Here is a 24,605-nt window from a genome sequence, read left to right on the forward strand (position 1 = left end):
ACCAACAAATTCCTCCAAACAAGTCTCTCTTACCGGGGCTCCGTGATCGTTGCTCTCCAACCTGCAGCCGTGCGTCATCATTACCGTAATGGCAGCGCTTTTCTAGAAAGCGCAACTTGAATATTATCCATCGGGGAATTACGGTAATTCAAATACAGCAAGCTTCTCTTTGTGGGCAGACGGACATTCAGGTCTTAAAGGGTTAAACATTTATTGAGATTTATTGAGATACAGAAAATAATTCATGTAGCTACATGGTCACTTCTTGGTTCACTGACGTTTTACACAGAGGACAAAGTTTCCAAAACTACAGATCGACTGTGTTTCATTTTCATCTTCAATCTACAGCAAAACTCACAAATTTAAATAAATATTTACAGAATATTCTTATGTTTCTGATTACCAGTAGCAGCTTATCAACATATATAATTTACTGCTTTTTACAATGGGAGAAAATTAATATTGAGCAGAATTACGTTGAAGTTATCGTTTGGTTTGGCCTCCAACACAGTTCAGATTTTTCATGTGGCCCCTGTAGAAATGAATTGCCCAGCCCTGGGTTAGACAGTGTAACCCTATGGGCCGATGTGCTATGTTAAAATAAATGTCTTATTTTCTTCATTAATGGCCCTATAAATGTTATTAATATGTAAAAGGTCCTCACTTAAATATCCCAGCATCTATTTCTTTTAAATATCTTAAATGAGCTGTAAAATGCTTTGTAGCCCAATCACCTCATCAGTCATGGAGCTGTGTTTACCTTCTCCTCAGCCTCCTCAAATTACATGAACACATGGGTTTCACAGTATATATGATGCTAGCTGCTATTTTTCTGAGCCTTTAGTCTAGATAACTAGCTAGCATAAGGTTAGCATAAGGCTAGCATAGGGCTAGCATAAGGCTAGGCTAACTTCAGACTTCATCCATGTGTAAAGTGGTGTTGGGTGTTTCTGAGATCAAGGTTCACATTAATGATGGTTTGACTTTATTTTTCTATATAAAATCTTAACAAACGTCAAACAGAGACATTGACATTTACCTCATCACATAATAGAGAGAAACCAGCTGACGTCCAGTTCTTCCTTTTAATCTTCTGCTCCATAACTTTCTGTGTTTTTGCTCACTGGGGAAACGGTGGAGTTTCCTCCGTGTTTTCCTGATCCTGTGCTGGAGCCGTAGGCTGAGCACTGTGGCATATTTTAACTTTTAATCCAACTTTATTCTCTGTTATTGCCACTTCTCTGTGGGTGTATATTGGTTAGATGGATCCAACATGGCGCCCATGAAACACGTGACCAGCTCAGCATAGAGGGACAGATCAGACGCTCTGTTCCCTGGTTGGACAGACTCTCTGACAGTCTATAGACAAACAGACAAACAGCTACAGGCAGCGAAGGCTCAGATGTTTCTGTTTGAATTGAAGAACGTTCTCAGGAAACAGTGTAAACTTCCAAAGACACATTTCACAACTTTATTCCCTTTAATGTTGTTTGAAAATAACATCACTGACAAGAACACACCATGATAACACCACAGAGAGAGAAAGGCCTTAACACAATCAGCACAATTAGAATAATGCAAAGACTAAACAGCAACAACAGAAGCAAAGATCAATTACAGTCTTCACCAAAACATCTGCATTTATATTCATCAACTAAACGTGGTTCAGACCTACTGAGATATTTAAATTAACTGGAGCTGTAGATGTGAGACACGAGGGACGGGAAGGAAGCCGCTGAATGAGCTGGTTAAATGCAGCCTGCTCGGGGGTTTTCTGGTGTTAAGGTGGTTGCTGGAACCGTGAAGGAATGAACTGCCCTTTCCTGAGGTCTGACCTCAGCGGGACACTCAGCTCTCAAACACAGGAACACAGGACGTCAGCTGAGCAAAGTACACCAGAGAGCTGAGGAATTATAAGACGTCTCTGCAGACCAGAGACCGAATATGTGACGGTGTCTCTACCAGTAGAAAAATAAAATACAAGTTCATTTTTATTTGGAAAACGGTCGATTTATTGAACTCTTCTCAGCTTCCGACCAGTCACTGCTCTGATGTTTGTCCATTTACATCTGGAAATATGATGCAGCAAATTAAAAAAAAAGATTTTATACTTTTATGCAGTATTTACACTGTAGACATCAGTTCCCACCCCGGTAGCAGAGCCTCAAACATGGAGCTCCAGGTGTAATGTAACTCAGTGAGGAACAGACGGACTTTTAAAAGAACCGGTTCTGACTGTAAATGTGGGAGCTGCTGAGAAATATTTATGTGTTCAGTAGGAACCAGGAGGGTCAGACACTAATGAGAAACAGACTTTTATAAGATACGCTGATAAAAAAGAAAGAAATATATAAATATATATATTTTAAAAAAAGTAGAATAACATGCGGCTCTACCTTATCTTAACCTACAGCTTGAAATGATCTGCGTATTAAGTGGAGTAGTAAGAATGAAAAACGACTCTTTCATATACAGAATAAATCAGTTTGTACAATCATGTTGATGAAGGTCTATCGTGTTGCTGATTTGTTGCATTCTCTGGATCAGATGTGCATGTAACATTTAATCCAGAGTCTGCAGTGAGTCATTTAGGGGACTGAAACCTATGTGTGACCTTCGCTGGGTTCATGTTGGTGCCAAAACACATCCACTCCATCCTCATGCTGAACCCATGCGGTGACTGACAGAGCCGGAGCTGCCAGAGGGGCCCGTCTCTTCTTTCACAGTCTCTGGGGCTTTAAAATTATACTTTTTTTTTCCGTCACTGTGTACAGAGGTGGAAAAGGGCTGTGGGCTAAGCTGGTGGACAGTGAGTGCTTCCCAACCAATTATTAAAGGCCACTGGCTCCGTGTGGATAATGAAAGTCTGCTGAGACAACAGTTTATTAGAGGGAGGTCCACGATCTAGAGTCTAGAGCTGGTGAGTGAACAGATTTCACCTCTCAGATGATTTTCTGGTTAAACAGGCGGAGAGAGATGAGCACACTCCTACAATAAATAACAGTTTAACGCACAGTGATGGCTGCTCAGAAAAAAACACAACGACACAAACTGCAAAACGGGAAGTTATTTTTTTATAAACAGTACGTGTGCTTTCATGTTCCACTAAAGATTCGCTAAATCACGCTCAGAAGTGACAGAAACAGTGGAACTGATTCTCTTTTATGGCCACGGACGACGAAGATGGGGGATGAATCGGTTCAGTGAAGCTCCGCCAGAAAAGCTTTTCACTAACGAGCTGAGGGACGTTAAAGTGCTGCAGAGGTAAAACAGAAATGAAAAGCACCTCAGAGAACTTGTCTTTTGTGATTTTTTTTTTTTTTTAAGTGGTACCAGATATTTTGGGTTCATGAACAGTCAAACTAATTTAGATTTAGTATGTTTATATGTAATAAGACAAATGATAAAATCAAATCTTTCAATGGCTCTTGAGGTAATAAATTAAAAAGGTCTGTTCACCTAAATCAAGCTGTGCAGTGATGCACATATACTTTAAAGAGACTTGCTGGAATTGAAATAATAATCCTCCCAGAAGCTAAGTTGTCATTGCTGCAGACAGTCTGCAGGGCTCGCTATGAAAGGCCACGCTGAGAGGTCTGCAGAGTATCTTGAGTAATCAGGGTATTTTTCAGGAGTTTCTTTTATTTTGTAGGTATTTGGGAATTCTGCGCAGCCAGCAGCTAAAGGCCGGGTCAGGCGTCACATTTCTGCTGTGACTGGGTGAAACGACCCTTTCACACTTTAGACAATGATCGAGAGCCTCCTCACGTCAGCACATCTTGTTGCCATCACAAAAACAAACCTATTATCAGTTTCTGAATGAAAAACACACACTTGAAGATGGTGAAGCCGTCGCCACGAGCGACGCCCTGAATGATTGCTAAACTCTGGCTGACAGGGAGCACGGCCTCGGCCACACTTCGTGGGAGAAAGTGCAGACGGAATGTGGAGCTACAAAACATATCAAAATCTGCTAAGATAAATTCTAAATAAGCTCTTTGCTTTCCTTAAAAGCAAACGTGGATGTTAATGTGATAAATGACTTCCTGACACACTGATCCACTCGCCTGTGTTTTCCTGACTGCTCTATTCCCTCTTCTCTCGTTTCTTCAGACTCAGCTCCAGATTTTTTGTGTTTGCATGCACACTCGCAGTGACCCTTCCTGGACCCCATGTAGGCATGAACAGAAGCAACACTACACAATAAGGCACACAGAACAGACAGGTTGGTATTTACAGGGGATATGGCTCGGCGCACACATGCACAAATTTTAACAAACATCACAGTATTAAAAAAAAAAAAAAAGACACCAAACCGTTGACAGCCTGCTTTCTTCTTCTTGACCTCCACACCTCTGCTTCCCCTCTCATTTCCTCTTAGTTGCAGCCAGGTCGTCTCATTAAGCAATTTGATGTGATACAGTAGAATGTCGTCAGCGTCTCTGAACATCTCGAGCTCATCATCCCGGAGAGAAACAGCCGCGTTTTAACTCGTCTGGGCTTCTGCTGCAGCGTGTTCTCAGGTTTTCACTGATTTGTAAAGGACTTCTATTCAATGCAAAGGGTCACTGGTACTGAGGAAAATGATCCAATTAGCGTCTGTTTGACAAAGCAATTGACTAAATCTTAAATTTCTTTGAATTGGCCAAATTACAGCTGAAACAACCATGTCTGAAAACAGTGGTGTTTTTTTTTTTTTCAAAGTCTAACAGATACAGGGCCTTTGAGCATTGGAATATTGGAGGAATACATCCAGGACAACAACTGGTGCTGGTACCGACTGTACCAGGGCTGCGCTTTGTGACGACGACAACGATGATGATGATGATGATGATGATGATGATGATTTTGTAGAAGACACAGTTGGCAGGGGAATCCGTATCCCATCTAGAACCTGGTGCTGTGGGCAAAGCTGTCGGACAGGATGATGTTCTTGTAGAAGTTGTCAGTGCGAGTGGAGCAGTAACCTTTGACCTTGTCGATCATCTGGCTGACGGGGAGGATAGAGGACGTGGAGGAAGAGGAGTTGGGATCCACCTCCGAGGACGAGGAGGATGAGGAGACGCACTTGGGCCCGGTCTGGTTGGAGTAACATTTATCTGCAGCGCGGAAACAAAGACGTTAGTTATGACTGGACTACGTAACAACCACTGAATTAGTAGAAGCTCGTGTCACTCGTAGTGTAGAACTACTGTTACATAAACCTGGAAAGATTAGTACTATTACTGGTTGTCAGGGCCAGTATTATTGATTTATTTATATTTTAACAACTGGTTTAATATATTAACACGACTGGAATTCCTCCCTTCACAACAACAAAAATATAACAAGGTTCAAATTATGCACATTATGCAAATTCTCAGCAAGAAGATAGCATGAATAGGAATGAGAGCATTCATTACTTTACAGTCACTGTGTCGATTCGAGTCAAGAGTTCACTAAATCTAATTTTCTGTAAAGTAAAATATACATTTTGTTTCTTGGCCATCTGTGTAGACACCAGTTTACAGGAGACACTCACAGTTAATCTAAAGTCTCATTTAAAACCAGGTTCAGCTGGAGCAAGTCTGTGATTCAAGGATGCTGATGAGGATCCTGCTCCAACGTAACGCCATGAGAATAATCACTGATTGGATGCCACAGGCCCTATTTAAACAGGGTCTGTCCTTATTTCAAATCCAATCATATCTGCAGACTGTCTATTCATAAATGTACACACACAAGGAATTTGTTCCCTCGGCCCGGAGCAGTTTGGAGACTTTGCTCAAGGCTCCTCAACTATGAATCAAACCAATGACCAAAGTCCCAAAGATGCAGCTTTCCCACAGCTTCCTCTGTCTATCTGATGTCAGGCCTGGCTTATAAGGACAATTAATCCCAGAGACCTTTGCTCGGCTGCTGCTGTGTGTCCATTAGCGTCCCAGAGGGACGTAACACCAGTCAAAGTCCATCTTATTGTCTGCTGTTTTTCTGTGGCTCGTTTGGCATCTCTTACTTGCAGACTGTTGGATTTTCACCAGCTTTCTGCGCCGACGACTGAAGCCATGCCGGCTCATGTGGAATTTCATCTCCCACTTGATCCCGAGATTACCTTTCAAAAACGAGTGGATACCTGATATGGAATAGCTATGAGGAGAATCATGCTGAGGTGTTATTTGATCGAGGTCCCAGCCCTCATTAAGGCTTTTTCTGGAGAAGTGTTTAGTTTAAACCTCAGAGAACAGGATGGAGGCATGTGGTAAGATGGGTGGTGTGTAATTAACAAAGCTGGCTGCACAGCTCTGTCGAGGCCGCCAACAAAAACACTAAGAACTGACATGTTTTGAAACTTATTCTTTAATTCTTGTAAAAACTGTAAGTAAGTAATTTTGTCTGAAATGTTTCATTTGGACCAAGTTAGAAAATCCATCAAGCAGAAGAATTTCAGCTCTTTGCTGATGTTTAATTTCATTCTCCTTTTTGTTATTATTAGCTTTGACCCTGCACTGATTTAACGCCTGGTCTGCAGCCACCAGCAGCAATGCAGAAGCTCAAGTAGCTCAGTGTGTCACACATGTTCCTCCCTAGATAATAAAGGTTTCCCTTGTATAGAAGATGAGTCTCATCGTGGCTAGAAAATAATACGAGTTCCACATTTCAATGCTATAAATGTCAGAGAGTCTGAAAAAAAAAATCATCCATTTAAGAAAAGTTTCCCTTAAAGTTTCCTTCTTCTGAAAATGTCTTCCGTTTAAGGATTATTTAAGGCTCTCCACGGGTGCTGAAGGTGTGAGTTTGACTTCCAGCTTGCCACATCCATTTTGTGTACTTGTTAGAAACGTCCCTCAGAATTCAGAATTTATAGTCACGTTCATAACAATCATGTCTGCTCCCGCTGGACCAGGTTACATTTTTGAAACTTTCTTGTAAAAACTGGGCCAAAGCAATCAAGCCAAACTTGTGCAAGTTTGGACCAAATCAAGCACGTACTCTCAGCGAGCTGCCATCAGACACTGTAAAGCAGGCAATAACTCAGCGTGAACAGAGCTGCACGGCCAAAGTCTTCCTTGGCATGAGAAAGCAGCTCCATCACTGCTCTTAATCATTCCCGCTGTCTGTGGCTTATTAAACAAAGAAGGAATTAAGTTGTTGCTGAGTATTCAGCCCTGAGTCTCCTCCAGCTGCTGTCCCATGCAACATAAAGCCGGGGGGGGGGGTCATCCTGCTGGCGGGGGCCACGGTCACGACTGTTCACTACACATCATGACAGCACTGATTACACCTCTGGCCTCACGCTGGGACGCTGCAGCTGTTAAAGCGTCCTATGATGTCACAACAAGATGTTTGTTTCTGCTGCATCTCCCCAGACAGTTTGTTCACCACATCCCTCTCAAATATACACAACACAGGAGGCACTTTAGGGAAGAGGGGGCAGGACAAGGTGTTTGAATCACTGTCGCTGCTGGTGATCGTCTACATGCTGGGTGAGGGATGGTGCTTCCACCTCAAACATCTGGAAACTATACAGTGATAGAAACAGAGGTGCTGTCGACCGACTTCAGACACAGGAAGGAGGATAAGTCACTTCTAAGTTTGTGGTACATTAGGACTGACTGCGTCATATGGATTTGGATCATCTTTATGTCATCAATATACTTATCTTACTTTTAATTTACTGTCAGTATTATATGGGTGAAGCTTCTGATCTACTCTTACTGTAGTCATGAATGAGATCTTACAAAAAATTCTAATGAGTATCTGTCATTGAAAACTCATTTTAAAACTCTATAAGTCTATAACATGATGAGAAGAAATTGTAACTAATCAGATCTGGGGACCAGATCGGATTCAGTTTCTCTGAGTGGACACATGGAAGCGTCTGCAAGAACTGCAACGATGATTAAAAATCTGTTTGCTTTAAAGTAGGTTTTGGAGTGAGCAGATCTCACAAAACATCTGAACAAGGACAAGAAGATGAAGGAGCATCAACTCTTTGGGAGATATCTATTCTATGTTACCAGTCCTGAATGTCTGGAGTCTTAAAGGTGACCAAGATGTTTCTATGTCTCCAAAGTTACCATCCACATGGATTCCAGCTTCGGTTCATCTTCTCAACAACCCGTTCTTTTTCTACCTCCATGTTTCTGTTCCTCCTGGAGACTCCTCACCTGATGTTTACCCGGCATGGAGCAGACATGCTCAGAGAGAACAGATTTATTACAACCAGAGAGAAACCAGCCAGAGTGTGATTAAAGTTAGCTTAAGTGTACATGGTTATTAGGAGCTAATTGTTACACCCCTCTGCACCTCCACTGGCTTTGCGGTGGAAGTAAAATTGTTCTTCACTAGTGCATGAGCTTAATTACCCCAATCAACCACAGCTCAGAAGGTGTGGATAAAGGCATGGCTGCAGAGGACTAGGAAGGAAGTTGTCTCCACTTTACTTTGTGGCCCTCGAGCATTCTCCTCTTGAAGGACTGTTGAGGTTTACGCCTGCCATTTCAACTTGATTGAAAACTCCTTCTGATCAGGACAGCTTGTTCTGATTGAGATGGTTGAGTTGGAACACCAGTGTCCATGGAAACACAGCAACTGTTTAGTGCTTTTTTCTGCCCAGTGTCCATGATTATACTTGGGAAAAAAAAGGTTAATTTTACTTGGTAACTCTGGATGAACAGAAACTCCCCAACATGTGAGCATGAAACCAGATTGTCTGGCATGACTTTCAACAATTCCAAAATTGAAACATGGGTGATCACACACTGCAGAAAATCATTCTAAACAAGGAGGACAGGGATGGTGGAGAACCATGAACATTAAACTAAATAAATATAAATATGAATCAAGTGATCAAGCTTAAGTTATTATTAGTTTTCAGTTGGACGTCATACAGTTTATGCATCTCTTTGCTGACGACCGACTCTTCTACTGATGCATTTAAACACGACAACTGTATATGTTAAAATTAAAAATAAAAGTAATAGAGCAGTGGAATATAATGTGAACTTTTCTTCCAGACTCGTTAGATCAGCTCAACATTGACGCTGCTAAATGTCACAATCAAAACAATATTCATGCGCTTTTAGTTTTACATGTTACTGAGCCAAGAAAAAGCTAATGCCTCTATTAGGCCAAGATGTTCCACCCAGTGCACTCAGAGTCAGGAGGATGTCAAAATAACTCAAACTCTAAACAGATTACTGTAGCAAGTTACTTAGCGATGGCACACAACACTGCCGAGGAGCAGGCAAACTGAAAATAGCACCTTGGTAAGAGGCAGAGGTTAAAAAAAATTCTGATTCAAACGTCCACAATTATGTGAAGCTCCTCGCTGACTGTTGACTGAACTGCAGATCTGTGAGTCTTCAGTGGCTTGGACGTGACAGAGACATTCTGACAAGGCTTCTTCAGGAGGCGGCCAAAAAAATGACAAAGACAGGGCTTGGAAAATTACCTCTGTCATGCCTGAAGGTAAATCGGGTGCTCGATCCAAAACTGTCCAACAGTCTCCCAACATGCTCATCTGAGGTCTGTGAGTTTTACTCTCTGGACTGCATCTCCTCTTGTAACCACAGCGGGCTGACGGATCGTGGTCAGGAAACCTCACCGAGGAGGTATTATATCTGTCAAACGGCAACACACGCTTCACAGACACCTCTCAGCTAATGCATGTTTCACACAGCAGATTCACAGGTCGAGTCTTTGACTGAGTGAAGAACGATGTAAGGAATGAAAAAGAGGATCAAGATAACTGATTGATGTCTTAAAAACAGCAAATCTGGAAAATATATAGTGGACTTTTCAAAATGCAAAGGATGACGGAGTTTACTTTAAGAAAAGAAATGTTACAGATGAAGATGGAGCTGAGCTGATGAAGCTGGGTTGTTTTCAGTACAATGAACATGAGATTTATGTTAAAATGGAAAGAGTTTCCTCTGATGTAATGACTCATGTGAATGTGAACATGGTTTTAACATAAGGGAACACTCTATCCCTACAGGTGAACTTGCCGTGGATTTGTACTTGATCCAACGTATTTTTCCGCCCGCTCAACTTATGAACCCAATTATCTACATTGGGTTTGTTTTGGATCGCGTGTAACATTTGTTTTTGTTTTTTGTCCACTAAGACTTCTGCTGCACCGTGAGAATGTTTTACTGCCGGTTTCAATTTCATTTCAGTATGTCAGATGCATTTATAAGGGTCTAAAAATCAAAAGGTCATGAATAAAGCTCAAGCAAGACTTATTAATTCAGACTTAATAGTTCTACAATGTAAGAGCCTTTCTGCAAACAATAATTTATATAATAATAATAATAAATAATAATTTATTTCCTTTATTGGATCCCTTAGGGGGGAATTCTTTCTGCAATTAACCCATGCTGTCGTTCACACAGCATGATGCAGAACTGTTTTCTGCACAGCCACCACACAGTGACAGAAAACCTCCTGCTGTGAGTGTGCAGAGAAACATGGCGTGAAATATGCAAAGAGACAAGTGAACCAGACCTGATAAGTGTCCGTGTGTGGCCCTCAGACTGAAGCACGCAACCAGGCAAGATTTATGGTGAAATTCGTCATTAATCATGGTTCCAGATTCCACCAAAGCGTTCGTGACGAAAGGAATCTGTCGACTGTCTCGATACGCTAGAAAGCAGATGTTCTCTCACCAGAAGCTGTGAGGAACATTAAAGTTCACTCATGGCTACTGTGTGAAATACGGGTGTGGGTAGATTACCCGTCACCCATGGTTTTCTTCCACCTGGTCTGTGAAATGCTGTCTGCTGCACATCACATTCGTTTCTGTATTTTCTATGTACCCTGTGTTTATCAGCGAGAGGGCATTTAAGCATTAAGTGTCTTCAACATGAGCTGTTGGTAGCTCGTCTCATGTGAGCAGTCAGAGTTGTCATCCTTATATTTTAAATATTAACCAAGTGGTTTTGACTCCAGAGAAATATTGGCAGTGCAAACTTTGTGGATGTGAACAGTATGAAATTTGAGTAATGTGTTGGGGGAACAACAACTTTTTGTCTTCCCCTGAAAAGTGCCAGAATAAATACTCAATACTTAAGCTGCAGTAGTCCATAATTTCACATAAATACTGAGGAGACAAAACAATCCTGTGTTTATTTAAGAGGGATGATCAATGGCATCCTTCAGCGACATGATCACACTGTGTTAGGGAACAGTTTTAGCAGCACTGCAAAAACTTCACGGTGTTTCTGTTGGATTGACAAGATCCACAGATTCTAGAGTTCAATAAGTCAGAACCCTTTATAAAGTGAAGAGTTGGCTGTTTAAACCGATGCACTGGATGCCAGAGAAATTAGGTTAAATTGATTTGATTCATCAATTTCCAATCTTTAAAGTGATGAACGATTTGAATCACAAACGTTTTTTGAAGTTTGACATTACGCAAAATACCAAAACCTTGGTGAAAACGTTTTGGCTCAGAATAGTACGTCCATGTTGCATTTTGTCCAAAGAAAAAAATAATAATTTTCAAAGTGGAAAATGTTAAGTCAGCAGCTACAACTCTAAAACAAAGTTATCCATTTCTGTGATTTTAAGATGTTTAGTTATTCTTCAAACTCTGTATCCAGTCGTATGAAAGTCACTCTAAAAAGCTTGAAAATGCTCTTTAACTGATGGCAGAGCTGCATCTGATTCCTCTGCTGTCAGAGAATTAAATAAATCACGAAGATGAACAAAGACATTTTTGCAGTTGCACAAGCATTGTTCAGAATTGGCAAAAATAAAAATCATATCACTTCCTTAACCTTCCTAACTGAACAATAAATAACAGCAAGATGTTTAAAAAGTAACAAAAAAACAAATGGCCCTTTGGCACCAGGAACAAAAACCTTTTCTGAAATTTGTCATTGACAAATGACTTCTCCTCTGAGTTATTCTAGTTCTTTTTCTTTCATCTGGAAATCCTTACAGAAAATTAGATTAAGATGGACTCTCCCTGTAACTCTAAACACTTCGATATTACATCATCTGAACATAGTTAAAGACCAGCTGAAATCACAATTAGTCCCTCATTTTGACTCAGAAACCACATCCAAGGGATTGTTCTTCTGACTGACAGCTGAGGCGGTGGTGCTAAGGAGGGGCTAAGGTGGGGCTAAGGTGGAGCTAAGGTGGGACTAAGGTGGGGCTAAGGAGGAGCTAAGGTGGGACTAAGGAGGAGCTAAGGAGGGGCTAAGGTGGGGCTAAAGTGGAGCTAAGGTGGGGCTAAGGTGGAGCTAAGGTGGGACTAAGGTGGGGCTAAGGAGGAGCTAAGGTGGGACTAAGGAGGAGCTAAGGTGGGGCTAAGGTGGGGCTAAGGTGGAGCTAAGGTGGGGCTAAGGTGGAGCTAAGGAGGAGGTAAGGTAAAGCTAAGGAGGAGCTAAGGAGGGGCTAAGGTGGGGCTAAGGTGGAGCTAAGGAGGAGCTAAGTAGGGGCTAAGGTGGAGCTAAGGTGGAGCTAAGGTGGAGCTATGGAGGAGCTAAGGCAGGGCTACGGTGGAGCTAAGGTGGGGCTGGGGAGCTCAGGGTGACAAAGTCATTAAACTTGTTCTGATGAATATAATTTAAGGGCCACATACAGACTGTTATGGTAGCAGTGCTGGTGAAGGAAATACTCGAAAATAACTGCAGTAAATGTTGCACCTGAGCAGCTAATTAGCTCAGCATGCAGCCTACAAACAAACCAGGGTTGGATGAGCCATTCATAACATCCATGTATAAATTCAATGGCAGCACTTTAGCTACAGTGCTAATGTTGCGCATGTTTGCCCTAAATGGGGTAAAGATTAGGTGACACGATGACTGATGCAGATTTCATTGACCATGTGACCATATAAGCAGTGACGGAGCGCAGTGTTAACGTCTCACGAGAAGCAGAATTATTAGAAGTCATGCCAAACAATCTGGTCGTTGTCTCGTTTTTTCCTGTTGATGTTTTTATTTATCCAGGGTTCCCAGCAAAAAAAAAGAAAAAAAATCAGTGAGACCCTTTGTCTTGGTTTATTTTTATTTGCCGATATGTCTCTATGACAAACAGTGCAATAATGCACACCACGCAAAATAACAGTTGTTGGGTTTTCATGAACACTATTATTCCTGTAATAATCAGAATTAAAGGGTCTCAAATAACCACCTCCGTGAGAACAGACTGATCAGAAGAAGTTTTCAAATCATCAGATGTAGATTTCTTGTGGTAATGATTCATCAGTGCTGGAATAAATCCGTTCCCCCTGAGCATCTCTGCTCTACGTGGTGTAAACATCAGGGTGAGGAGTTTCCAGGAGGAACAGAAACACGGAGGTAAAAAAACAAAGACGAAGCTGGAATCCATGAGGACAGAGATGTTGGAGATGTGGACACATCTTAGGCGTCCTCTAAGACTCTAGACATTCAGGACCGGACGCTCACATGGAGGAGAATATAGTTCTTTTTCTTCTGTTCTACTTCCAGTAGATGTCTAGAGGGACTGATGTTTTGATGTGAACATATATCTGATCACATAATTTTATCTCTGATCAAAATGGTTGAAGCCATTGATTACTTAATCTTCTACAAGCAGGTATTTTGCATTCTGGAAAAAAAATCCTCCCTTAATGAAATGGTTTTCAAATAACCTCTGAGTTCATGCAGAGTTCAACAACATGGATTCTTTCATGAGTCCACTCGGTTCAGAGGCACTAAACCAGACATAGCCCCCAAACCAGTTTAGCCCCAGTTCCTCCTCAGTCTAATCATAGTCATGGTTCACTGCTGTGAGTCTCAGGTCTTTGCTTCCAAACATTCATGACCCAAGAGGATGCAAATGGAGCCCAGTGCTGCCATCTGAGCATGTGACATGAAACCGTTGACTCAAGAAAGTTTCAAGTCTCCGCAGTTTGTGCTTGGGTCCCTCTCAGATTTGGTATCTCATTTTTAAATATAACTCATGTACATGTACGTCAGGTTGGGTGGGATGTGGCTGTGATATATTCACGTTGATCCAATAAAAGAAGAAGATGTTGCGCCTGTTGGGCTGATTGGTGACCTGAGTAAGCTCATATGAAACAGTCCTCCCCTCCATCTCTCATATTTGAATGTGCAGCCTGTTGCTAATTTAGAAAACACTAATGTGACTATGAACAGCGTCTCACTGGGGGTTTTTGCATCATGTCATGTTTGACAAATTCAAACATTTGGTGTTAATTCTAATGAGCAAACTCAAATAATCACATCAGTTACTCTAATGTGAACCACAGTGTTAGCCTGGTGTTACTGTGCTCTTATTAAAAACCCAAACACTTCAAACGTCATTCAACACACTGCAGATGTTAGCTTGGATGCAGTTTGGTGCGCTTGTTTCTACACCCCGGGGCACCCTGAGGGGGGGACGTAAACTTTGAGCTTTGTTTTGAGTCATTGGTGGGAAACGGGCCTCGCCCCCCCCCACCCCATCAGTGTGTCTCAGGGTGGGAACAAGGTGGTGTGAAATCACAGTGACATCACGGTGACCAGCCAATCACAACACAGTCACAGTGGCTGCGTTCCCAAAATGCCTGCTAGCAAAGTCTCGGAATTTCCGATCCAATTCAAAGGTTTCATCGATCCTAGAATTTCAACTTCCAGATCCACTTTGACGGCGAGCATTTTGGGAAACACAGAGGGGATCACATGATGCTGGAAGCAGGAAGTCAAATAGCCAATCAGCTTTAGCTTTACCTCCGCGGGTCCTCCACTCTGGTTATTGGATGGAAGAGCTTTCTACACACCAAACACAGACACATGAACGTCACATGTGAGACGACATTAAAGAACGTTCCACAGTTACAGCGACAAACCTGCAGGAGCTGCATGAAACGGGAACCAAACATCAGCTCGTGTTAACCATGTGTACATGCAGACCCAGTGTTCCCTTAGCGTGACTAAATACATATATAAGCTGAATGTGCTGAATAGCAGGAATCAGGGGAAATAAGAGTCTTTCTGTGTGTTCTCTGTGCCTGGGTTTTCTCTGGCTTCCTTACGCAGTCCAGAGACATTGTTACGTTGTTCGGCAGTAATAGGTAATGAATGGATGGAGCAGGAGTCTGGCTTAGCCGTCCTTAAAGACTGGGAGCAGCTGGAATCAATCTCCTTCCTTTGTCCTCAGTGGAGTTTGAGAATAATACTAGCTTTAACACTCATCTAGAGTCTCCTGGCAAGTCCCCGAATTTGTGACCCTTGTGGAAATATATTGCATTTTGTAGAAGTGTTTTGACGGTGCAGCTTCTAAGGTGCACAGAGGACAGGAAGTAGCCTGAAATAGCCTACGAACTATTTTGAGAAATAAAATTGTTCTGGCGTCTCTCTGGTGGGAACTGTTTCTGCACCAGCAGCAGACCAATCAGTTCGTTTGGGGGCGGGGCTTGATGTGGTGACGGACAGTCATCTGTGTCATTTAAGAGCTGTGGAGTTGAATTTGTTGAAGGATGAAGAGTTCACAGAGATTAAAGCATCTGTTGAGAACTCCTTCATGCTTTTATGTTGCCTAGCCAGTTACTCTGAGCGGCTGGAGGACTGTTCAGAGTTTTTATTTCTCTGTATCAGTAGAAATTTGCCCAATAATGAAATATAAATAGAGAGCTAGCAGACAAGTCTGGTAGAAACAGAACAAAAAGAGCAAAAAAAGCCTTGCTGGAGTTATGACCTCATTATGCCAAGACCTGACTAGAGATCAGTGTCAATCTGATCCTCCTCCTACACAAAGATCAGACTGACATCCTGTCGTTTCATTCATTCAGTCATTTTCAGTCATGACACTGGAAATAAAGTTTCATGGTTCTATCCACCATTTCTATTTATAGTATTACTGTACAAAGTAGTCAGGACAGAAAACACTGGAGTCTGCATATAAACTTGATCATTACACTTTTTGTGAGGTTCCCACAGACAGACAATAGTGCAGCCTTGATTCATATGAACCAGGTCAGATGAATATGCATTCTTTAAGGAAAAAAACATAAAAAGTCCATGTGCTGCAGTGTTTTCTTGAAGGGAGATAACTTCAGTTCATAAATAATGATTCTTTTGCCCCGTGGGTTGACCTGAACCTGTGTCTTACCTGTGTTACTGTGTCGTTTGGTGAAGGGGTTGAGCGTAGCTTTGGCCTGGGAGGTCCAGTTGGCCGTGCTGGAGCCGAAGGAGCTGGAGGACAAAGACTTTCCCAGGTTGTCCGAGCTCACCTTCTTCGTGTTGTTTGTGGCCGTCTTACTCCAATCTGGAGACAGGAAACAAACTCATCAGCTGGAAGCGTAAAGGTCAACTCTTAATGGAAGCCTAACCTCCTAATGCTTTCGGCCATTTGAACCTGGCGCTGCCTGTTTCCTTTCACACAAGTCAACGTCATAGCTGCTTGTTTTTGATTCATATAAATATAATATACTTCTTTGCCTTGGGGTTAAATGTAAACTAGTTTATTCTATAAAATTCATTCTGCAAGAAGTTCATGTGGTTGTTTTCTGGTCAGATGGAAGCTCACAGACTCTTACCCTTGTTTCAAAGGCACATCCTCACAACTGAGTGCACCTGGAGGACTCCTCGGTCTTTGAGAGACCACTGCATTTTATCTTTTTTTATTAGCTGAAAAGCCGAGGTGACTTAGGTTTTATATTTTAATAAAGTGTCCTCTTTTTTTCTGCTGCTGTGGGAACCTGGCAGCGGTTCAGCAGACAGATCTCCTGTGGAGAGACTTGAACTAGTTTCAGCCTGAGTGATACAGACAGACGGATGGATGGATGGACGGACGGACGGACGGGTACCTGAGTTGTCTGACAGCCTGAATCGGCCACAGCAAAGATATCTCCTCCACTGCTTCTGCACATTTTCCTTCAGGGCGCAGTGGAAGATGAATATGAAGAGACCTGGGGACAGAAAGGAAAAATGTGAAACGTCTAAGAGTCTGTGAATAAGTATTTAATTATACTGTATGTATCTTAGTCTGTGCAGTGGCGAATGCACATGCTCTGAGGAGAATTTCAAGCTTTAACTGTGGCTGCTTTCTATCAGTCTCCCTAACTACAGTCTAGAAACTTCCCACTGGACCTTGTAGTGAGTTGAAGATGGTGAAGAGGTACATGAAGGCCAGGCTGACGGGTCCCCAGGCAAACAGTGCGAAGCCCCACGTCATGCCGAGTAGGAAGGTGAGGCTGATGACACTTCGCAGGTTTCGTAGAACCTAATTTACAGGGACAGAGAGTTGGTACAAATCCAATCTAATAATAATGACTGATGAAACAGACTAGAACAATACAAATATGTTGATAGTTCCTGTCATCCGGTTAGGGTGAGTCCTGACCTCTTCTCGCAGGGTGCGGTTGCTGCGTTTGCCATTGCGGCCGCAGATCTGCATCATCACCACGATGAACATGGCCACGTTGAGCAGGAACACCAGACAGAAGTAACCCACGCAGGTGGTGTAGAAGACAACCGGGTTCTGGATCCAGCAGCTAAGAAAGAAATACACATACAATCGTTTTCATGCTGACGCATAACTACACTGCAAAAAAAGGCAGTTCAGACCTCCCTGTAACATCTCCCCTTAGTAATCCGAGTCACAACTGTCCACATAAAGTCGAGTTGTGAACACATTGACCTCAGTAAACATGTGGAGGTGTGAACTCTTAACTCGCTTTGCTCCCAGAGTGAACTCCACTGGTGTATGATTGTGAGTGAGTGATTCTTACTGGTGGTGGTCAGAGGCTGTAGGTACGAATTAACAGCCACCACCAGGGGAAGGTGTTGCTTTAAGCATCTAATGAAAAAGCACTATACTAAACCAATGCATTATTACCTACTCAACAGACTATTGATTGATCATAAAATGATTGAATATGAGGAGGCTGTGTGTGATTCATGATGTGGTTAATTATTGATGCGATCAATACTGATCAGTGTCTTTATTTCCTCTTTATCATCAGAGACGATTCGTTCCTCTGAGGATGGAAGAAGCTTCAGGGTGTATTTGCTATTCAGCTGATGGTTTCACGTTACTCCGCTGATCATATAACATGTCACTAACATGCAGGGATGCACCATAATGGCTGGAAACCAAGCAATGGTTTGAGGCCTGGTGAAGAAATACTGAGAGGACGGCCCTCTGGTGGCAATTGTTTGATATATTTTGCAAATACGCCAAAAAGTATCCACTTTCCACCGCCCATCACTTTCCAAAAACAGTTGGATACATGATGAGTTCTTACTTTTCTTCAGGGGTGCAATGTTTAGTTGATTAACAGGTCAATGTAGAGCACTTATTGTGAACTATTTTGATAACTAATCCTCTTCTTCACTAATCTTTTTTCAAGAAACTTGAGTACGTTTTCTTTGTTTAATATGAAACAAACAGAAATCTTTTGTTATTTCCTGTTATTTATCTCAGGTCATTTTCACAACATTCTAGCAAAATGTTTTAAAGCACGTAAATACATCGTGAGCCATCTATTTTTGGTTTTGCAGCCCTCTGCTGACTTACACCTCTGAAGATCCATCCGCTGACTCTGCTTGGCCATACTCCTGCAGTCCATACGAGTTCTTATCCACTGCAACAATAATCCCCACCAGTACTGCAGGGAGACCTGGAACACATTATCCAAATGTGACCATTTTATTTCTGCATGCCTTATGCAGTTGTTGGCCCCGTAATGTTTTATGTTGAGAAATATATTTTCTTAAGACTCACCCCATCCCACAATGCAGAACTTGAGGATGTATCTGCGTATGTAAGTGTTGAAGACTTTGACCAGAGCGATGTACATGTGGATGGACTCCAGACCCATCCAGGTGAAGGAAGTCAGCAGGAAGTAGTGCAGCAAGATGGCCACGGACAAGCAGAGCCAGTGGGTGTCCAGACTGGCCAGCCAACCGTCCAACAGGAACACCATGTTGAGGAAGAGCAGGGACGTGCTGAGGTTCATCAGGATCTTGGACGGGTAGTCGCGCCGCAACTTTCTGTGGGAAGTCAACGGTAAAGATATTTTAGATTGTGACGACAGCTTTATTTGCTGCCGTTTGCGATGGCTTTCAGTTCTGAATATCTACAGCATCTGTGACCACCTGAGCAATTAAGTTAAGCTAAAGTCTGTCAACATGCAGCAACTGAGGGTTTCTCATGTTTCTCTCCCTTTTCCTGATCCAGACGGTTCCCACGACTGGAGGTCTTCAAATGAATGTGATTCACAAGTCAAAGCTGGAGGCTCCTGGAGGAATGTGGGGGCTCAGTGATGTATTATACAAGAGGTGCTCAGTTCAAACCCAACAACTGATGCTAAAGATTAAGTGTTCCCTGATCAGTACTCATGGGCGCCCTGATCACCTACTCTGAGCTACAACTTCCTGTCTTTCCACCAGATTAACCAACAAAAGGCCAAATAAATAACTTCTCAACAAAAACTCCACCTCTGGAGATGTGGTGTTGCTTTAGTGCTACGAGAAGTACCATGATTCAAACCCATACGCTACTTTTGGTCATGTTATTGGAGGTGATAAGTTACCTGACAGTCAGACATGGCCTACATGTGGTTTCCACATATTTCAAATTCAGTGCCAGTGTTCTTGGTGGGTGGGTCTCATTCACTGTGTGGGCTTAGACTGAACTGATCTGGTGAAGAGCGAGCTGAATTTAAAAGTGAAATCACTCTCTGGCTGTGAGCACACCATAGCTAAGGCTTCTAAACCTCATGTGTCTTCCCATCCCTCAAGGCCTCAAAGAGGAGCTAGTTACACAGATTACTGGACTAAAGCTAGTCAAGGTAATGAATAGCTGTGTGTAGCTGTTTTAGAGTCAATGATGCGTAATGTATAAGAGCACAGTCCTGCAGCTGGCGGAGCAGACTCACTCGAAGGCGATGTAAGTGAGCAGCGTGGCAGCAGAGAAGATGGCAGAGATGCCGCAGCCAATGTAGGTGATGAAGGTCAGGATCTTGTTGTTCTTTGGGTCTATGTGAGGTGAAACTCCAGATATGTCCTGCAGAGAAAGACGAAAAGATTCCTTTGAGACCCTGAACCAAACTAAAAGTACATGAAAATAACTCAATAACTCATCCAAATCACTGAAACTGCATTAGAGGCATCAGAAGTTAATGATGTGGACTCTGAGATAGTGATGAATGTGCACATGTCTTACCATGAGGATGCCAAAGTGTGTGAGGTGGTCACAGAGGCAGATGGTTTTGTTGTTGGTGGATTCTTCTGAGACTCTGCAGCCTTTGCTGCTCCACCCTCCTGCACCATCTAGTTGCAAGACACAGGAACTGCATTAGACTACAGATAGGACAGTGACTCCTGAGGAGACTGAGGAACAACGTGAATGATTTTGTCTTTTCGCCTGTGTTTTCTCCAGTTTTTGTGCAGAGACCTTTGACGGTAGCTGCTCACATAATAAAAACTATTATGCTTGTTTTTACGCACATACATACGTCATTCATTTAAATGTTCCTCCTACATTATAGTTTTTTTTTTGTTTCTTGATGAAGGCCACAAGCTGAAACGCGTCATATATAAAGTTGTTCCTTTCGTTTTTTTTTTTTTTTTGCAGAACTGTGTTGTTTCTTCCTCCAGACATGAGAAACTGTTTGGAGAGACATGACGACAGACTCACCGTTCATTGTGAAGTTCCAGAACATGCAAGCTGGATTCAGAGACGGCTGCAGAGAGAGACAACAAATGAAAAATAACACTCTTCATTTGCAATATGCATGTCTTTCACTAAACTGTTAACCAACAGCAAGGAAGTAAAATGTTGCTATGTATGCTAAGCTTTCAGTTCTGTTTCAATTTATATATATAAAGAGACTGAGAACACTCTCGTCCAACCTGTCCAGGGAGGTGAGCGATCTCGATCTTCACTGGATCCTTCAGGTTGCTGATGGACAAGTTTCCCACGCTGCTGGCCACCACGTAACTGTTTAAAGAGCGTCCATCCTGCTCTCTCTGGAAAACCACACAAGGAAATCATTCACTGCTCTGACACTTTATGCCACCAGGACTCACTCATGCACATCCACAGCAGCGTTGATTCTTCTGACCTGGAACAGGTTGGTTTTGCTGAAGAACATGAAGTTGATCCTGGATAGAGACAATCGGTCGTCCTCGCTCAGAGAATCCCCAGACAGCAGGGAGGCCGGCAGCAAGACCTGAGCTAAAGGGTTGACTCGCTCTGACTCGAAATCAATCTGAGGAGAGAGGAGAAGAAACAGTGAAACTAAATTTAACGTTACACAGGGACAAAAGCTTGTGAGCTTCCTAACGTGAACGGTTCCTCCACCAGAAGAAGAAGGCGGAGGCTTCAATGAGTGTTACCTGTGGATCGGTGGTGTTTGGGGAAATGAAGGCACTGAAGGACGTCCCGTTGAACACGGTGGTGTTAAGGGCTGAGATCCCCAGAGCCAGATGTCTGGAGGTGATGCTGATGGACTGACCCTCAAACTCGATCTTCTGGACCAACTCGTCCACTGTCTTCAGAGCTCTAAGGAGAAAAAAATGTATATTCTTAAACCAAGTGCCCATATGCACATTCATTTTAGAGTATAAATATAGATAACTCAGGTTGTAATCTGTGTCCACACTCCCTTAGCCACAGATTCCAGGTGTTTCGGGCAGAGTACAGGTAGAGTGTGAGCAGCATACTTCTCAGAGCTGGCAGCTAGCGCCGTCTCAGAACTGGTCATGACGTTGGAGATGATGGTGACCACGGTGGAGGCTAAGCTGGAGTTGATCTTGGCCACGTCCACCAGCTGCTTCACTTTTGTCACCACTTTGGACACCTGCAGAGAGACAGAGGACAGGAAGGACATGTTATGGACACCTGTCATTGGCGCAGCCAGAGACAGCGGGACGGACCCTCACCTCTTCGTTGGACAGCTCGTTGTTGGTGATGACGGCGAGCTGGCCGGCCACCTCTGCAGCGTTCTCTGCACCAAACAACAAACACCGTATTTAACTTTGAATCTCGACTTTACTGCGTCACATTGGATGAAATCATTCCTGACTTACCTGCTGACACGTGGATGGTGTCGATATCCGTGCAGTTCCTGAAGTCTGCAGCCGACCAGTAGGAGGAATAGTTCTGCTTACTGATCAAACTGGGAGAAGAAAAAATGATTTTATATGATGTTTATTAGTGAAACGTGGTGTACAGAGTTGAGCAAAAAGTAAAAGGACTCATTTATAAACAGAAGACAGAAGCGTAAATTAGGACATCTATGACAAACTGGAAGATTTTTCTCTGAACGCAGGGGGTGGACTGAGATGTAATCTACCATCATCCTATAATCATCTGACCTCAAGTAGATTCATTCAGACTTCAGACTGGGGTACCTCAATAGAGCACCATTCACTGGAGAAAGAGGACGGAGTCAAACTGTCGACTCTGGCTACAGGTGAGTACTTAATTAGATATTAATGAGAGTTTGAGGTGGAGAACCCCCACAGATGTTCCTATTTAAACCCCCACTGCCCACCAGACTTTCAGAGCTGGAGACTTGGATGAAACATTGTCAAGAAACTGTACAAGTCCATTTGTTGTTGTCTCAGCTTAGATTTTTTTTTTTTTTGGATAAACTGCTGTTAAAGATCAGTGATCAGATCTGAACAACTGGTTGCACAGTACCAGAAACCAGCAAAGAGCTGAGGATATCCATCTGATCACATCTTAGCTTTCTAAATACACAAATGTTTTAAAGAAAAGTCAAGACTTCAAGTAGCACTTTGAGATTGTTAAAATGTAAAGTGCAATACATAAAAATGAATTAATATTATTAATCGTAGTAGTACACTGAACAACTTTATTCGACATGTGTTTTGGCTTTACAGGGGAGCACTTACTTTTACACCTCAGTGATACACCAGTATAATATTTCTGTTTCATTTGTTTGATGGGGTTGAAAATCTGCTGATCATTGGGATAATATTCATGTAACAATGTAGAACATGATGATTGATTACACCATGGTTCTTCAAAAGGGCAACATAAATACCCAGCAGTAGCAGGCAAAGTCACACCTGAAACTAGTTTCTTTGTGAAGCATCCCAGTGTCTCATAATCACTTACTCTCCAAAAACACATATTCATCATTATTTCAGCTTCCGGTTTGTAAATGCTGGCAACATTAAATTAGTTAAAGTCATCAAGTGAACCGTAAACTGAGCAACACTGAATAGAAATCATAATAATAAAGGGAATAAAGGAAGGTCCTCAATTAAACTATGTTTTACCTTCAGGTGATGTGTTTTACTGTATTGTATTAATCATTCTGTGTGTTGTCTTGTGTTACTCATTGTGCTGTTAATCCTGCTCGGGACAAATAAACCTGAATGTGAATGTTTAATGTGTGTTACCAGGTCCTGGAGGCGCTCTGGTCCTTGTTGGGGAAGCAGGGCAGGTACTGGGTGGTGGAGGGTCGGCTCTCGGGCCAGAGGTAGTGGAGAGGGTTCTCCTCAGGACAGTTCTCTGTCAGGAGGAGCAGAAGGAGACATCTTAGTGATAAGACCATGAACTAAATACTGAACTAGAGACTAAAGACAAACAGAAGGATCCAAAGACGACAAGAGGACCAGACATGAACTGCTGCTTGTTTTTTTTTGTTTTTTTAACAGTGTGTAATTTCTTTGTCTTTATTGAGGCTCTTAGGTTTTTAGGTCTTATTGTGTTAGGGTTAGGGTTAGGGTTAGGGTTGGGGTTGGGGTTGGGGTTATTTATTTGGCTGGACGTGGGAAAGAATTCTTTTTTACATGGCTGAATGAAAACAAACAAATGTAAACAGTTACAGAAAATCCCAGGGTCTTCCATCATCAGAATGCTGGAGAGAGAGCAGGCGTCTTATTGGATCATGTTTAGATCAAGTATTTATGAATGACAACCAGTTTAATTTCTGACCGATGAGCTGTGCTTTGACGGAGGCAGACTGGACCCTCAGGCCGGCGCTCAGGTGTCCTTCTTTGGTGGAGAGCTGGGTCGACACCGCCGCCTCTCCAACGCTCTCGTTGGTGACATAGTAATGAACCAGCAGGGCCTGGCAGGCGTATCTGGACACGAGAAACCAGACGCTTCAGAATAAGAGCCTCACCCAGGTCAGTAAACGCTACAACACCAGACGTCAGCCTCACCTGGTTGGGTCGACTCCATATGGTGACAAAGCCCGGATGCTGGAAAGAAGAGAATCATCTTAAAGCTCTTATCGTCCAGAGAAAGAAGCACTGAGACGAACGGATCAGCCTTTACCTGATGTTGCCTACGGAGACGTTATGATTCCAGTCCTGAAATGTTTGATTCAGCTGCAAGAAACAGAAACAAATCGGATCAGGTCAATGAGTCTGTGGAGGTTCTCAGTCCTTCAGGTAGATCCACATAAGACTTGTTGGGTTAACAGACTTCAGGTGGACACCACCCACAGATGTTTAAACCTCAACGCCCACCAGGCAGAACATATTTGATCATTTTATTACCTGGTTTGTCCTTTTCATTTTTAACATCATTGTTTTGTGAGTATTTCAGTCAAACACAGAAATGTTAAACCAAAAAATGCATTTTCCAAAAGAACCATTCCAACCTCTAATTCAGTAATTAAGGTTATTAAAAAGTAAACAAGGCCATTCATGAAT

General features: G+C 42.6%; 1 protein-coding gene across 10 annotated transcripts in view; it reads right to left on the reverse strand.

Moving 5' to 3' along the window:
* Positions 1 to 1,443: 1,443 nt before the first annotated feature.
* adgrg6 (adhesion G protein-coupled receptor G6) overlaps positions 1,444 to 24,605 on the reverse strand; it is a 78,246-nt gene continuing 55,084 nt past the window's right edge. For 9 of the 10 annotated variants that reach the window (XM_047573490.1, XM_047573495.1, XM_047573491.1 and 6 more), the window contains 20 exons: positions 24,226 to 24,278; positions 24,111 to 24,149; positions 23,881 to 24,029; positions 23,343 to 23,454; positions 21,999 to 22,087; positions 21,852 to 21,916; positions 21,633 to 21,769; positions 21,306 to 21,471; positions 21,032 to 21,178; positions 20,820 to 20,936; positions 20,605 to 20,650; positions 20,131 to 20,237; positions 19,844 to 19,971; positions 18,688 to 18,956; positions 18,481 to 18,583; positions 17,305 to 17,455; positions 17,052 to 17,184; positions 16,769 to 16,870; positions 16,072 to 16,227; positions 1,444 to 5,099 (listed from right to left, as the gene is read on the reverse strand). In XM_047573490.1, coding sequence (XP_047429446.1) covers positions 4,888 to 5,099; positions 16,072 to 16,227; positions 16,769 to 16,870; positions 17,052 to 17,184; positions 17,305 to 17,455; positions 18,481 to 18,583; positions 18,688 to 18,956; positions 19,844 to 19,971; positions 20,131 to 20,237; positions 20,605 to 20,650; positions 20,820 to 20,936; positions 21,032 to 21,178; positions 21,306 to 21,471; positions 21,633 to 21,769; positions 21,852 to 21,916; positions 21,999 to 22,087; positions 23,343 to 23,454; positions 23,881 to 24,029; positions 24,111 to 24,149; positions 24,226 to 24,278 — 2,481 coding nt within the window. In that variant the 3' untranslated portion in view covers positions 1,444 to 4,887. Of the gene's footprint in view, positions 5,100 to 14,690; positions 14,733 to 16,071; positions 16,228 to 16,768; positions 16,871 to 17,051; positions 17,185 to 17,304; positions 17,456 to 18,480; positions 18,584 to 18,687; positions 18,957 to 19,843; positions 19,972 to 20,130; positions 20,238 to 20,604; positions 20,651 to 20,819; positions 20,937 to 21,031; positions 21,179 to 21,305; positions 21,472 to 21,632; positions 21,770 to 21,851; positions 21,917 to 21,998; positions 22,088 to 23,342; positions 23,455 to 23,880; positions 24,030 to 24,110; positions 24,150 to 24,225; positions 24,279 to 24,605 lie in introns of all 10 variants that reach the window. The other variant, XM_047573494.1, reaches the window with a different exon arrangement.

The sequence above is a fragment of the Mugil cephalus genome, chromosome 21 (genome assembly GCF_022458985.1).
Source record: "Mugil cephalus isolate CIBA_MC_2020 chromosome 21, CIBA_Mcephalus_1.1, whole genome shotgun sequence".
NCBI classification, from domain to species: domain Eukaryota; kingdom Metazoa; phylum Chordata; class Actinopteri; order Mugiliformes; family Mugilidae; genus Mugil; species Mugil cephalus.